Source organism: Planococcus citri, chromosome 4 (assembly GCF_950023065.1).
Source record: "Planococcus citri chromosome 4, ihPlaCitr1.1, whole genome shotgun sequence".
Taxonomy (NCBI): domain Eukaryota; kingdom Metazoa; phylum Arthropoda; class Insecta; order Hemiptera; family Pseudococcidae; genus Planococcus; species Planococcus citri.
Genome location: NC_088680.1, coordinates 34,909,443 through 34,924,668, shown reverse-complemented (window position 1 = coordinate 34,924,668; position 15,226 = coordinate 34,909,443). Strand labels below are relative to the sequence as shown.

The following is a 15,226-nucleotide window of genomic DNA, read 5'->3' as shown; positions in this document are numbered from 1 at the left end:
CATCTTACCTGCATCCACGATTACCAGCCAATTGAAAAGGAAATCGAGGCTTTATTTTGGTCAAAATTAAAGTTTCGAAACCTGCTTGCGAGTTTTGCAAATCAGTAGTACACGTTGAATCGCTGGAGAAGGCGATGTAAACGGTCCCACTTCCTGGATCTTCTCTGTAGAGCTAATTAAATTTTTACTTTTTAGTTGGCAGTTCCATTACATTAATTAGAGGAATGGCGTGTATTTTAGCAGCTCGTTAAAACTGCATAATACAACATAATATGATATGAAACGAACGAATCGTTTTGGTCAACTTACTCCACAACGATATTGCGGCCTAGGATCTGTTCCAGTTCTGGTATCAAACAAAGCTAAATACCTTTGTTGATTAGGCCCATCCCAACTTCCCAGGCATTCGAATACTAAATCTAAACACGACAAAAAAATCTCATATAATTCACTATACTTATAGTTAGTACACTATACATACGAGTACATAGGCATAGGCCTACCTACGCACGAATGTACTTCTGTTCGACAGAAGGAAACTACCTGTTGAATTTGATAGCGAGGTTCACACCTCTGGTAGATAAGTATTCATTGTATTTACTCACCATGATTTTCAAACTGACAATCTCGGAAACGAATATTCATTTCGGATCCTACAGGACAGTTATCGAGCTGGGATGAACGACTGCTGCATTCTATCGGATAATCTGGTTTATTTTGTCTGTAGTGTATCGTGTATTGGCCATTTATCGGGCAGTATTCTTTTCGGATTTCTTCTTTATTTTCTGAAATGCATCAAATTTACGAGTTATGAAAAGTTGATGTTGATGTTATCGATTTTATTTTCAGAGTTAAGTATTCAAGTTTCATGATGAAAAAATCACACTATGGAGCTTACCTAAAAGGTTGGTTATGCACACCCAAAAAATTTTTAAAACAGTGGAAATTCGTTCAATTAAGGAAAGGAAATAGGTAGCTGAAGCGTGAGGATCTGTAGCAGTGGGGATTGAAATGCTCCAAAAATTTGGAAAATCATCATTTTACTTATAAATTACATACAAGAGAACATGTCATGCACCTCCCCTCCCCACCGAATCAAATTTTGAAATGAGAAAATTGATTTTCCAATTTATGGTAAATTTTGTGGGAATTTATCCTTACCGCCCCCTCCTCTTCTCAACGAATACGCATTACTCCATGACATCTCGAACAAATTTCGAAATTTGAACTCTTTAAAATCATTCCCCGTCAAAAAAACGAATAGGAAGTCCTTCATTTTTTGAAAAAACTCCTTTCTCAAGTTGAATTTGAAAAAGTTTTGCTTTCCAAAAAAGTTTGATTTCTAGCAGAAATTGCTAAAAATTATGAAAAAGTTGTTTTTTTTTGTTGCTAAAATTGTGAAAATATTTTGTTTATTTGATCAAAATTTTCAAAAATTTTCAAAAAGTTTTTCTTTTTTCCAGAATTAGGTACTAAATAAATTTTGCTTTTTACAAAACTGTCAAAAATCCTGTTTTTTTTTCAAAAACTGCCATAAATTTTCTATTTTTTGAAAAAATTTTCCTTTCATGTTTTTTTTTGTGAAATTCCAAAAAAAATAGTCCAAATTGTTAAAATTGATAGAAAGTTCTACCTTTTTTTTGTTTTTTTTTTTTTTGCTAAAATTGTGAACAAGTTTTGCTTTTTTGATCAAAACCACCAATAAGATCTTGCTTTTCATCGAAACTACATATCAACAAATCTTATTTTTTTTCCAAAATAACTGTCAAAAAATCTTACTTTTCGTTAAAATTGCCCAAAAGTGTGTTTAAAAACTCTCTGGTAAAAGTTTTAATCCTCCAAATTACCCTATCTCCTCCTGTTGCACAAAAAAACAAAAAAACATTACTTTTTTGTATTTTTTTTAAATTGGAAATTTGAGGTTTGAGGTAACTTTTAGAAAATTCTTCATAATATAAGACTATTTTCAGAAAATGAAGGTAAAATTAATGATTACCTATTTCAAGAGAAGAAATATGTTTCAAAAGCAAAAAAAAAAACATTTATTGCATAAAAATCACTGGTCACTGCTTTCTGAATTTTTTTGGGAGAGGAGGTAGGCAAAAACTGAGCAATTACTACAATTTGAAAAAAAAACAGGGGAGAGAACAGTTTGCCAGTTCTATCCCTAACAATTCTTCCATGTTCCAAAATGCAAAAACTTGGGTTTTTCATTTTGCATCTACATATTATGTTGAAAGCGAGAAATAAAGAAAAAAAAACAGAAAATGTTTTCATTATGCTCACTTATGTTATTCTCCAATAGAAAAAGGACTAAAGCACAGGTTGAAATCGCAATTCTCGTATACCTAATTAGATCCTCTTTAGTAGGTATTGAAGTATTAAGTACATACCTACTTCTTAGGATTTTGATGATATTTCATAAACTTTTTCTTAATTTTCAACTATTTTCGTGTTAATTTTACCAATTTTTTTTTACAACTTCAAGCAATTTTGTTCACATTTAATGTAATTTTTAACAATACACATGTTTATAAAACTATTACTTTTTTCTAGCCGATTTGTTTACCATTTTCAACGATTTTTTTTTTCTATGTAATTTATAGTTGATTTTGAATAATTTTGTCGATGTTCTTATGCGAGTTTGGGTGGTAAATTTTTGAATAAAATGCCATTTTTTTCAAACATTATTTTTGATTATTCAATTTTTTCAATTGTTAATCATTTATTCATTTTCGGATAATTCCCAGCAATTTTACTCAGATCAATTGCGTTTTAAAAGAAAAGGACTCAAAATTGTTTAAAGAAAACGCAATTTCACGAAATCGATTCAATTATCTATTTTTCCCTCGCTCCTCCCCCTTTCTACAAAAATAAGCTAATATTTAATCGTTTGCTAAATACGTCTCCAGATGAAATATTGAATATATTTTCTTGAAAAATTGTCTTTTGATCGGAATCATTTTCTTATAGTCGCAGGAAAGGGAGAAAGTGGTATCAAAAACAATAATTTCGAATCAACATTCAAAAAATCCCAAATCGGTAATTTCCAATTATTTTAAGTTTTCAAAAACGTTTATTTCATACAAAAAAATAGAATTTTTCAATTAATTTGGTCAATTTCTGAATACAATTTTCGATTCCTGAAAATTTATTAAAAGTGTGGAATTGTGAATGGAATAACATTAAATAAAATTTGGATGAACCTAGACTAGGCGAGGGCAGAAAGCGTTGCCAAATATATAATTCGAGAAAGTAGCCGCAAAAAACAACATTTGTGATGTGAGAAGCTAATTTTTCTGGCCTCAGTATTTTTAAAAATTCGAATAGGTAACCATTCCCAATTAAATTCAAATTTCAAAAACAGAAGCAAAAGTTTGCCAAAATTTATAATTTGAGAGAAAAAAAACGCGTTTTTTCAATCTCCGTTTAACTGTTTGTTCGTTTATTTTTTTACCTATCATTTTTTTTTGTAAAAAACTAGTTTTTTACGAGCTGTTTTGTTTTTTCCCACTTTGGAACTTTCAAAGAAAAATTTTTTCATTTTAGTAAATTTTTGAAATTTTTTAAAAATTAATTTGAAATTACCTTTTTCTACTCCTATTTTCAGAATCATGCATAAAATTAAGTGGGTACCTAAGCGTAATTTTTTGAATACCTACCTATCGATATGTTCCTTCAATTTTACTAATAGGCAATATATTCATCCGACATCTTTTCCAGGTTGCATCCAAATCTAAATCTCACCCTTCATAGGCCAACACAGCCGCACAGATAATATTGTCTACAACCCCTCTCGGCTCTCTTTCCTCTCTTCTCATCCCACCTCATGACTACCTTTTGAAATGTCACCTAGATACGCCTGCTTCTTCTGGAATTTCCAACAGGTACCTTATACGAGTACGTAATGAAACGAAGTTTATAGAAATGCCATCTTGACTTTTAAATCACACACAATAGGTCGTCGCCGACCAGAAGAGCGCGACAAAGTAAAAAAAATACCTGAAGAAGAGAATAAAAAGGAAAACAACATCTGGCATCTGGTATGTGTGCCTTTAGTCCCTTAAGTAATACTTAGTAGTAGGTATGTCCATTGTCCATCTCTAATAAATAAAATATACTCACTAAACAAAATAATTTGTCTAGCTGGCTCCAGTTGATCGGGTTTAGGGCAAGATGACTCTGCAGCTTGGGAACTGACGAAGCACCGATCGGTGTGGCCGGCCAGTCTAATCAAGACGATATTCTGAGACTTGACGCTAATATGGAAACATCGAAGGCAGTACGTACTGTAGGTACCATTCGAGCTGCGAACAAAGGTTTTTATTAGAAAAAACAACAATGTCTTAATTGCTCGTACGGGTATTAACATTTTTAAACTTAGTAACCGAGAAAGCGAAGAAAAAAAATACACATAAATTAATCTCGTTACAAGAAATTAACATAAACTAGTGTGTGGTTATGTGTTCGCAGTACGATGAGCATACAGACGATGATGAGGCTATAACAACGAAAAAATTTTCAGACACAGCGGTAACATTTCCGCTAATTTGAGCTAATTATCGATATTTACGAGGCTATTAAATATACTTAGATCGAGACTCTTTGAACCGCGTAAATTATTCGCTGTTTTTTTTTTTTTTAGAAAATACCAGTGAGATAATAAAGATCGCGAGACGAAATTTTTTTCGTAGTGAATGGAACGAGTAGGAGACAAATTTGACGCTAGTATTATAATTTTGGAAACTGACCTATGTTTATTTCCCGTCGTAAATTTCCATTTGTTGCCAACGTTTATAATAATTGATTTGCGTATACGAGGAACGCGTTTATGGCTTAGTCAGCAACCCTCTTCCATCCTCCCTGTGCTGAATGTTTGTCTGTCTCGGTTCGAGCTAGACCTTCGCGACCTCTCCCAAGTCTTCAAAAAGAGACTTTACCGAATGAATCATTTTCCCACAAGATGATTTTTTTGTACCCGAATCGAACTCCAAAAATACAACTTTAATTGCTCGTATCGAGGATATTTTGAGGCACAAAATGGTGTTTATAAAGTTTATATACAGCGGAGTAAGCGATTTTTGCGCCGCATCATGTACTCGCATTAGCTGTTTAAAAAAAAAATGCCGAATTAAATTGAAACGAGCTCCGGCAGATTATAAATATGAAAAACGAGCGGAATTACTGGCGTTATTTGATAAGGAAAATTTATGATTTTCAATTCTAATTTGCTGTTTAGCGAGCTTTTTTTACGCACGCGACGAGCTTCATCGTCGAAGTTTCCATCGCCGGCTAACTTTCTTCTTTCGTCACGTAGATTTTCACGTTATATAATAACGGAGTGTTTTATTAAAAAATTTCCTCGTAGCCTTGAAACCGGAAAAAAGGTGCTTCTTCGGAAGATGTTTGAAATTATAATTAAAGCGTGTATTTGGAAAAGGATTTGTATTACAGATTCTAAACGATGAAAAAAATTGCTATGCGATGGCCGAGGGAATTTATCGTGTTATGGATGAGTTTATTATGAAATGTCGATAAGATTGGCGAAATTGACTGAATAAAAAATGACAATTTAGAGATGATGGTTTGAGCTAAATTGGACAGTTGTCTTGTTTTTTTGAAAGGCTTCTCGTTTATATTTTTATTTTCATTTTTTTAAAGAAATGTTTAATATTCATAACTGAAGGAATGGAGGATATGTCTAATTTTGAGTACCTACCTAAATGAATCCAAAAATTGACAAAAAAAAAAAAATGATAGAATGAAGAGAAAAATCGTATAGCCTGTCATTTATTCAAAAAATGGAAAAAACAAATTTAAAGGTAAAGAATTCAGTATTCAACTATACTTTAAGTACAGTGTGGCCCAAAAATTTTGATCTGACTTTAAACATAAATAACTTTCAAATCGAAAAAAATAGGTAGATTCCTACCTATAGTGAGGTTTGACCTCACGTCTTTCAATTTTGATAAATTTTTTTGCTGCACCATCGAAAGAACTTCTCGAAGTGCCGTGCTACTAATTTAAACAGGAATCGTGATTTTTGAAAAAAAAAAAAAAAAAAACGTGGTCTGAAATCTTTATAAGCAACATTTCAGATATGGTACCCAAATTGATTTTTCAATTTTTGAGAAATTTTTGGAAATTCCAAATTGAACATTTTCGACGATTCATGCTTTTAAAAAAAAAAAAATGTAAGAACATAGTATTTTTGTTCAATAAAATCCGTCCTGAAACTAAATATCAACTCCCTCGAATCGAATTTCATCAATTCCGGCGATTTTGGAGTCTCCAGCACGATTTTTTATTTCTCTGAATGGCAAGGAAATCAACTTGGTGCAGTTAAGAATTTAGTTGTGGTTTGACTCTTGACTTATTTAGAGGATTTTCCCCTCAAGTATTTTTTTAAAAAACCAGAGTGAGGAAAAAAATTCAAAAAATCAAAATTTCACGTTCGTAGGGAAAATTTTGAAGTTTGCTCAACAACTCACCTCCATTCTATAATTTCATAATTTCGAGTCATTTTGGAGCCTCCAGAGCGATTTTTGATTGTGAGTGTTATTTGGGCAACTGAAAATCGACTTGTGGCTTAGCCTGGCCCTATTTGACGAATTTATCCGCTTTTGAAGCAATTTCGAGTCAGAACCTCGAAAAAGGAGGAAAATTCAAGAAATCAATTCTATATTTCTAATTGTATAGGAACATTTTTTAAAGAAGGAAGGTCATTATGGTCATTTTCGTGCCCCTCGCTACTTCGAGACTTGAATGGCCTTTTCTTATAGGGGATGGTCCCTATTAATAATATCGGGTGATATTTTCCCAGGGGAAGTGGGATGGCCTCAAAGTCGAAAATTTCAAAAAATTTTAGAACCACTGCTCGAAAATGTAAAAAATTAAAAGTAGCAAATATATGTTGCTTCAAGGGTAAGCAATGCAGCACGTAACGCTTTTTTCATTTTTGACCTTTTTGGGGGTTGTGGTGGGGGTATTTCTATTTTTGAAAATTTTGGAACCCCCTTTTTTGACCCTTCCCGTCGAGCCCCGCTAATGCCCTTTTCATGGTTTATTGCTACTAGTAGTAAGTTCAATTGATATCATTTGCAACCCCCTCAACAACTTGGCTCATATCGAAAAATTCAATTTTTGACTTTTTTTTGAGGTCCACATTTTGGGAAACCATGAAAAGCTATCGAGGTCCGGTTTGCGGCAACGATGTTGCATTTCACTTCTTAATCGACTGGCATGCTTGAATTTTTATTTCAAGTCAATTTTTGACTTCACCTTTGCAGATCATTTTCGAGGGTGGCAAACTTTGAGAACCCCTGAAAAAAGATCTAAAGTCAATTTTTTCAAACTTTGAGCTGAAATGGTCTTAAATACATGTGTTAAACCAATATAATATGCGAATGCGATACTTTCATTCAATTTAGTCATCCATTTTGAGTCATTCTGGAACCTCCAGCGCGGTTTTTTGATTTTTCCAGAAGGCGTAGAGATCAATTTTGATTCACAAATCAGTTTCAAAAAGCAAAAAACCCTAATTTTTGTATGTTTTATTACAAATTTTCATTTGCAAGGGAGTGACTATTCCCTTCACCCCCTTCCCCCTCTTACTACGCCACTATTTTAAGTTAAAATCACCATTCCGAATTCATGAAACATACCTTCTTCTGAGAAAATCTTCATCGTGAATCTAACGACACAGCTATTACTTCATCGAACCTTCATCACCTTAAAAAAGACATTCAAACGCCCGAGTAGGTATTTTCCGATCTCACAACAAAGTAAGCATATAAAAACGACCGGAAACATCTTCTACGTCTTGTTATGCACATCGTTGATCAGCTCCATTGACCACATTGGTGATTTTTCGTGTGATCATCGATTAATATCAATTTTCCCGATCACTGACTGCTACTTATGTATAGGTACGCTTTACGAATTACGTAATTTCGAATGCGGTACCACCCAAGTTCCATACCTTACCTACTCTACAATTCTCCAATTTCACGTACAATTCCTATATCCATAAGATAATCGACGGTTACGCTTTTCCGAAGTCATAATATTATTTCACATAACAATAACAACATCAACAACAACAACAACAACGATGAAACGAAGGTTAACCTCGTCCTATTTTTTCCGCAGCTTTTGACCATTTCGGGTAAAAAATTACTCACGCCTTGCTTTGTAACTCGAAGCAGGAAAAATTCATCGAACAACGGTGAAATTTTTATAACGCTTAGGTGGTTCGTGAAATGTCAATTTAATCGTCAAATTTACACCACTTTTTTACGAGATCGCGTAAACGTAATTCGAGACGATAAAGGTTGGGTGTTTTTTTTTTTTCACAATGGGAATTTTTTTCCGCGTGTAATACGATCCTCTGCCAAATAGCCGAATCGAAATTTGCGCTTAAATTCTACGACAGTTTTTATATTTCTATTTTCTATGTACGGCCAGTTGTATAGCCTACTATACTTGCGAGCGGAGTGTTTTCAAAGCTGTGGCCAAAAACATTTCGTAGATTTTACGATATTTAATAAATAATTATGACCGAAATTAACGCCACTGTGTAAACATAGATGCTGGTTTCCCACAGCGGTTACACGTTTCTCAGAAATAACCGGCAAATTGTTATACGCTAAGCGAAAATAATTGCGGTAATTTTGCGGCGTGTCGCGGCCTACGAGTATGGTTGACGATCGGGTCATGAATGACCATAGAAATTCCACGAAATGATTTTTAATTATTCTCTTTACTTTATCATCTCAGTCCACACTCCCTCTTGTAAAATCAGAGCGAATTCTCTCATTAAAATAGATAATAACCGCGTTGGTTGTTTTGCTTAACGATGTGCTACTCGAACCTACAGTTTGTCGATATCTTTTGGATGAGGAAGGGGAGAGCGCTAGAGAGCACAGTAGGGGCTGCATAAAAAATAATAATAAAGCCATATTTGTGTTTAGCATCTTCAAAAACGTAACTTTGTTAATGTTTCTGAGTATATTATAAACTCGAATGGAGGGCATTGTAGGCTGGGATAGGAAGTTATCAAAAAATCGACAAAATCGAAGTTTGTAAGTTTTTTTTTCTTTCTCATCTTGGTACATAGAATTTTAATCGAGATTCACTCTTTCATTCTAATCAAAGTGAGAGCATTTTGTTAAAAGTTCAAAATGTGAGCAGAATGAGAAAAACATGTAAAAAAATAGAATTGTTTGGCTATAATTTCACCTATCTCCATTTTTTCAGGAGATGATTGAAATTTAGGAGCAAAGAGAGGGGGTGGGGAGAGGAGAAAATCATACTACATAGAGCTGTTAGATGTTCTGTTGAAATTGGCTAAAACGGTGGAGTTTCAGGTAGAACTTCTCAAAAATGGGTGCTCAAGAGAAAATAGTTGGTATGGATTTGAGTCTGATCAGATCCACGCATCTCAATGACCTCACCAGATCAGATCAGATCAAAGTTTGGCTCGGAATAGATCTTTTCAGACATGATCAGAACCAATATACGAAAGACCTTTTTGACCAGACCCAAATAGATCTGATCGGATTCAGACATTTCCTAGATTCGATAATTTGCTCCTGAGTGGAAATCTAGCAATGATCAAATTGTCAAGTCTCATGGAGAAATTCAAAATTGGTACGAAAAATTCTAAATACTCGTAGGTAGTTATTTCTTGGAAAATCCAAATGGCAGGAATTGATGAGATTTGGTTTCAGTGTCATTCCACGTAAATTGGACCAAGAATTGGTGGGGGGGGGGTCGGCGATTTTTTTGACATTTTTCCTGTGGAAAGACCTTCCGAAGGGATGACCAATGGCGCAAATCGCAGCTCTCTAGCCCATTTTTAAAGGCAGCCAGTGAGTGTCAAAGTTTTCAGTGAACCTAAAATATCATACATTTCAGCAGTGGATTACTCGATAACTGCGATACATACCAAAATGGAACATTTTCCCATAGTTAGGTGTTTTGAAAGGCGTTTTGGTGATATCATAAAAATCAGTGTTGCCACTTTTTTTCGTACAAAAAATTAGCTCAAAAAGTTTCGAAACGTAGTTTTCATATCGTTCCGACTCTCAGAAATGCTGAAAAAAAATATTTTGGACGACTTTTTATGCTGAACAACATATTAAAAATTTGAGATGGTACCATGTTGCAAAGTTAATTTTAAAAAATTTAAAATTTGCGAAAAAATGCGATTTTTTGATTAAAAACATGAAAAAAAGTTTTGATAGGTGAAGTTGACCCATTTAACCCCTATTTTTACATATCTGTTGAAGAAAGTGAAAAAATCCTCTCACTCGATGAAATGAACAATGAACTTAGGTATCAAAAAAAATCAAAATTCGAAAAGATTCAAAAAATAATGAACTAATTTTTATTTTTTTTGTTGTGAATGTAATTTTTATCAACTTTTTCATGAAATACGTCAGAAAGAGGTCAAAATAAAACAACTGATTAAATTTAAACTTTTTTTGATGTTTGAAATTGAAAATTGATTTTTTTCGAATTTTTATTTTTTGAGAGGAGTTCATTTCATTGAGTGAAAGGGTTTTTTTAACTTTTTCAACAGATACGTAAAAATAGGGGTCAAATGGGTCAACTTCACCTATCAAAACTTTTTTTCATGTTTTTAATCAAAAAATCGCATTTTTTTCGCAAACTTTAAATTTTTTTAAATAAACTTTGCAACATGGTACCATCCTAATTTTTTAATATTTTTTTCAGAATTTTTGAGAGTTGGAACGATATGAAAACTACGTTTCAAAACTTTTTGAGCTAATTTTTTGCACGAAAAAAAGTGGCAACACTGATTTTTATGATATCACCGAAAACCCTTTCAAAATCCCTAACTATGGGAAAATGTTCCTTTTTGGTAGGTATTGCGGTTATCGAGTAATCCACTGCTGAAATGGATGATATTTTAGGTTCACTGAAAACTTTGACACCCCCTGGCTGCCTTTAAAAATGGGCCAGAGGGCTGCGATTTGCGCCATTGGTGATCCCTTATTCAAAAGGTCTTTCCACAGAAAAAATTTTTAAAAATCGTCGAACACCCCCCCCCCCACCACTTTTTGGTCCAATTGACGTGGAATGATCCTTCAGGAATAAAACGAAATATAATTTGCCAGTTTGAAGATTTTACTCCTTTACTCGGGATTTCCCTTCAAAAATTCATCAAAACCCAGAAAATGAATCTCGAAGCAGAAAATTAATTTTTTATTTTACACAAACACATTTAATATTTTTTGCAAAAGAAATTAAAATCATGGAAAAGAGCAAAATCATTCTAAACCTGAAAAGGAGATTGCAAAAACACAGTCAACAAAGCGTAGGTGGACAATGAATTCTGAAGGATAGATCGAGCTTCGTATTTCACTTGCCTACAGTAAAATTTTTCTTTTATTTCAAGTTTTAAGAATTGTTTAAAATCTCAATTTCCGCAGGTAGGTGTCTATCTTTTTCGACACCTGTATTAAAATATTTGAAATATTGCCAAACACATCTCGACAGCGGACAGTTGAAAATTCATTCAGTGTGTTTTCCAAAAAAAAACCTACCATTCATTGAATTAGTTTCCGGTGATTGAAACTATAGTTCTTTTGCAGTCAAGACAAACAATCGTAAATATTTTTCACTTCATTCACAAAAATGAACTCTATAGCAGATAACCGTCACATATAACCCAAACAAATGTTCTCGCAGCTCCTCAACCTCGTACCAGTCTGTCTGCTCACTGCGCTGTCACATCATTAATTGTAAAATAGGTGCACAAAAATACAAATCAAACTCACCTTTCAATGAGGTAAAGTCCATTTCCGATTTTTTGTTTACAGTATCCCCACAACGATACACCCTCGGCCGTTATACTCACAGGTTCGTATTTGACTTGGCCAGGTACACTTTTAGGAGACTGCATGGAGAAATCTCCTTGTAAATAATCCGGTAAGTAACATTGGGCCAAACCTGCGAACAAAATATTTACATTGGTTAACAAAGAGCCATCAAAGACCATCGTCGCATAACAGCATTTACACCAACATAGTCATAGGCCTAAGTATACAGATCCACCTTTGTTACGCTGTATGTACCATCTTCAATCATGTGTACCTGTTTCTCGATTCTCGAATCTCGAGAAACAGAACAGAAACCCCCTTATTAATGACCAGTTTGTCAGAGATCGATTGAAATTTACACTTGTACGTGTACAGGTACAATACGCGACGTCATTTATCTGATATGCTTTTCCCACGAACAATATTGTTCTAGAGGATTATAAACTACCTATGGCACACTACCTATATAGTCTGGTTGTAGTTTTACAGTATCTCACCGTATACCTATGAAAGTATTTTTTTATAATGAATTTTTTTTTTCATCGTGTACGTGGACATGTTGTTCTATGGTTGAGAGCTACCGGATGTTCATTACCGTTGATGTGGAAAGAATTAGGGTACGTTTGCAATGGTGCCATACTTCACCCGTAAATAATACGATTTGAATACGACGACCATCGAGAGACACAGAGACAGAAAGGTTTTTTGACCAATCGGCAATCCGCAAAGAGTATATTGTCACCGTGTAATATTAATAAACGGTCGTTATCGCGGCTTCGAAAAATTACCGTATAATTAAGATACACTCGATGGGTTGTGTATTTTATTTACCTTTCGAACCTTCGAGGTCATTGGTACCCAGCAACGAGCCCATTGCTGCTGGAGGATCTGCAAACTGCAACGTGCGGTAATTAATAGCCGAAAAATGAAACTCTCATCTCGATGATAATCCATCGCGGTCGGGTTTTAATTATTAAATTACCTATACACGCTGTGGTAATAATGAAGTACCTGCGCTTTGTAAACCAGTTATATCGATTACCAGCGTCTGGTTACACACCTGACGATGACAACCACGCAGGAGTATTCATCTCTCACGTGTATGCGATGTACTTTGTGCTTTTTTTTATTCTTCAATTTCAATACTGATTCTTCGTCATCGTCGATGCAATGTGTAACTCGAGAAGCTTCGTCCAAAGTTGTCAAATTATCGACAGCAGAATGAATAGAAAGAATGAGTAGGTAGGTAGGTAAATATTACTCAAAGGATATATCTGGGCGAGAAAAATGGACAAATTTCATAGCCTGGGGCTTTACACAGCTCACTATATTTGATACCATCCTATCTGTGTGAAAGTTCAACTTTTTTAGGTTTTGTTTAAAAAGTTATGCAACTTTTCAACATCCAGAAATACGAGTACCATAGATGATGAAATTCATATGAATAGAAGCGTAGTTTATACGCGCACCCTAGGTTCCTGAATCGTGCAAAAATTATTCACGGTCTGACTGGAGGTCAATGTATGATCATTGGTGTGTGACCACTGACCAGCCATTAGTGTAATTTTTAGTAAATCTTTTTTCAGATGTTGATTGCGAGATAAAAATTGAAATTAGTTTTGGCCATAGGTGGATAATGGATATGGATAAGAATAGGGAAATTTTCCATTGAGAGCTTTCTGGTTGATATTCGCATATAGGAGGTGAGTAGTGAGTACCATCGAGAACTCTTCGTTAATAAAGTTTCAGACAGGGATGGGGATGGCGGTCCCGAACGATTTTGTTCGGATCCGGGTTCACAATATGAAGGATCAGGATCAAGAATTCGGGTTCGGGTTCAGGGCTTAAAGTCCGGTTCGGGATCTAATAATAAACAAATTTTTTTCTCAGCCTCTTTGTGATGATTTTGGCATAAATTTTGCTGGCTACAAAAACTGAGACACACAGAATGGATCCAGAACAGCACAGACGAGGGTTGTGAAACTGTGAATAGATCGGTCTATAAAATACAAAATTTCACCCTTAAAGTATTCACAACTGAAATTTCAACTTACTATATAAAAAATATCGTACCGACATTTTTTTTAAATGGCCAAATGTCGGTAATGAGCTCGAATAAACAAGCCAAAAATGTCAAATCTTCAAGTTTTAGAAATCTGACAAGGGAACCTCTTCAGGTGTCACACTCCGATTAGAACTGGACCGCGATTTTTGGAAAGAGCATAGTCTAAAACCCCCAAATTCAAATTTTCAGCTGCCCAAGTTCATTTTTCGATTTTTGGCGAATTTTTAAAAATTCAAAATTGACTGCTTTTGGCGATTTATGCTCTTTTTTTAAAAAAAAAACTACGTACTTGATCAGTAAAAATGGTCAAAATAAGTCTCAAAACTAATATTTACCCAAATCCGAATTTTAGCATTTCCAGCCATTCTGGAGCCTCCAGAGCGATTTTTCAATTTCTCCAGAATTTTGAATTCGCTCCAAAAGGCGTGAATATGAAGTTGGGCAGCTAAAAATCGAGTTGTATATTACACTCGACCTGTTTAACGAGTTTAACCACATTTCAGCCGATTTTGAGAGTGACACCTCAAAAGTGGTTTTTTGAGGTGTCACTCTGGCGTCTCTGGCTCCAAAACGGCTGGAAATGGTAGAATTTGTGCTACGGGGGTTAGTTCTTGAAGAAATACAGCGATTCGCACAAATTTCAAGAATTTCCTCACAAACGGTTACCTTTTGATTTTTTTGGATTTTTTAATTTTGAAAAAAGCTGGTAAAAAAACCACTCTTGAGGTGTCACTCTCTAATTCGGCTCAAATGTGGTTAAACTCGTTAAACAGGTCGAGTGTAATATACATACAACTCGATTTTTAGCTGCCCAGCTTCATATTCACGCCTTATGGAGCAAATTCAAAATTCTGGAAAAATTGAAAATTGCGCTGGAGGCTTCAGAATGGCTGGAAATGGTGAAATTCGGATTTGGGTAATTAATATTAGTTATGGGACTTATTTTGACCATTTTTACTGATCAAGTTCGTACTTTAAAAAAAAGCATAATCGCCAAAAACAGTCAATTTTGAATTTTCAAAAATTCGCCAAAAATCTAAAAATGAACTTGGGCAGCTGAAAATTTAATTTTGGGGGTTTTAGACTATGCTCTTTCCAAAAATCACGGTCCCGTTCAAATCGGAGTGTGGCACCTCAAGAGGTTCCCTTGTGAGATATATGTACTCCACAGCTTTTCGATAGGTAGGTACTTTCGATTTTTCAAATCTTATTTGAGATTCAAAACTACCATTCAACCTTCAAAAACCGAAACAATGAACCCGGAAGATCCCGGATAATGATTGGGATCGAGGATCAGGGATCGGAATCAGAA

At 34.5% G+C, this 15,226-nt stretch overlaps 1 protein-coding gene across 1 annotated transcript in view; it reads right to left on the bottom strand.

Annotated features, from left to right (window-relative positions):
* LOC135843266 (uncharacterized) overlaps window positions 1–15,226 on the bottom strand; it is a 39,476-nt gene that overhangs the window by 7,671 nt on the left and 16,579 nt on the right. The window contains exons 2-6 of the mRNA XM_065361085.1: window positions 11,808–11,979; window positions 4,126–4,307; window positions 606–785; window positions 310–419; window positions 9–172 (exon numbers count right to left, since the gene is read on the bottom strand). Coding sequence (XP_065217157.1) covers window positions 9–172; window positions 310–419; window positions 606–785; window positions 4,126–4,307; window positions 11,808–11,979 — 808 coding nt within the window. The remainder of the gene's footprint in view (window positions 1–8; window positions 173–309; window positions 420–605; window positions 786–4,125; window positions 4,308–11,807; window positions 11,980–15,226) is intronic.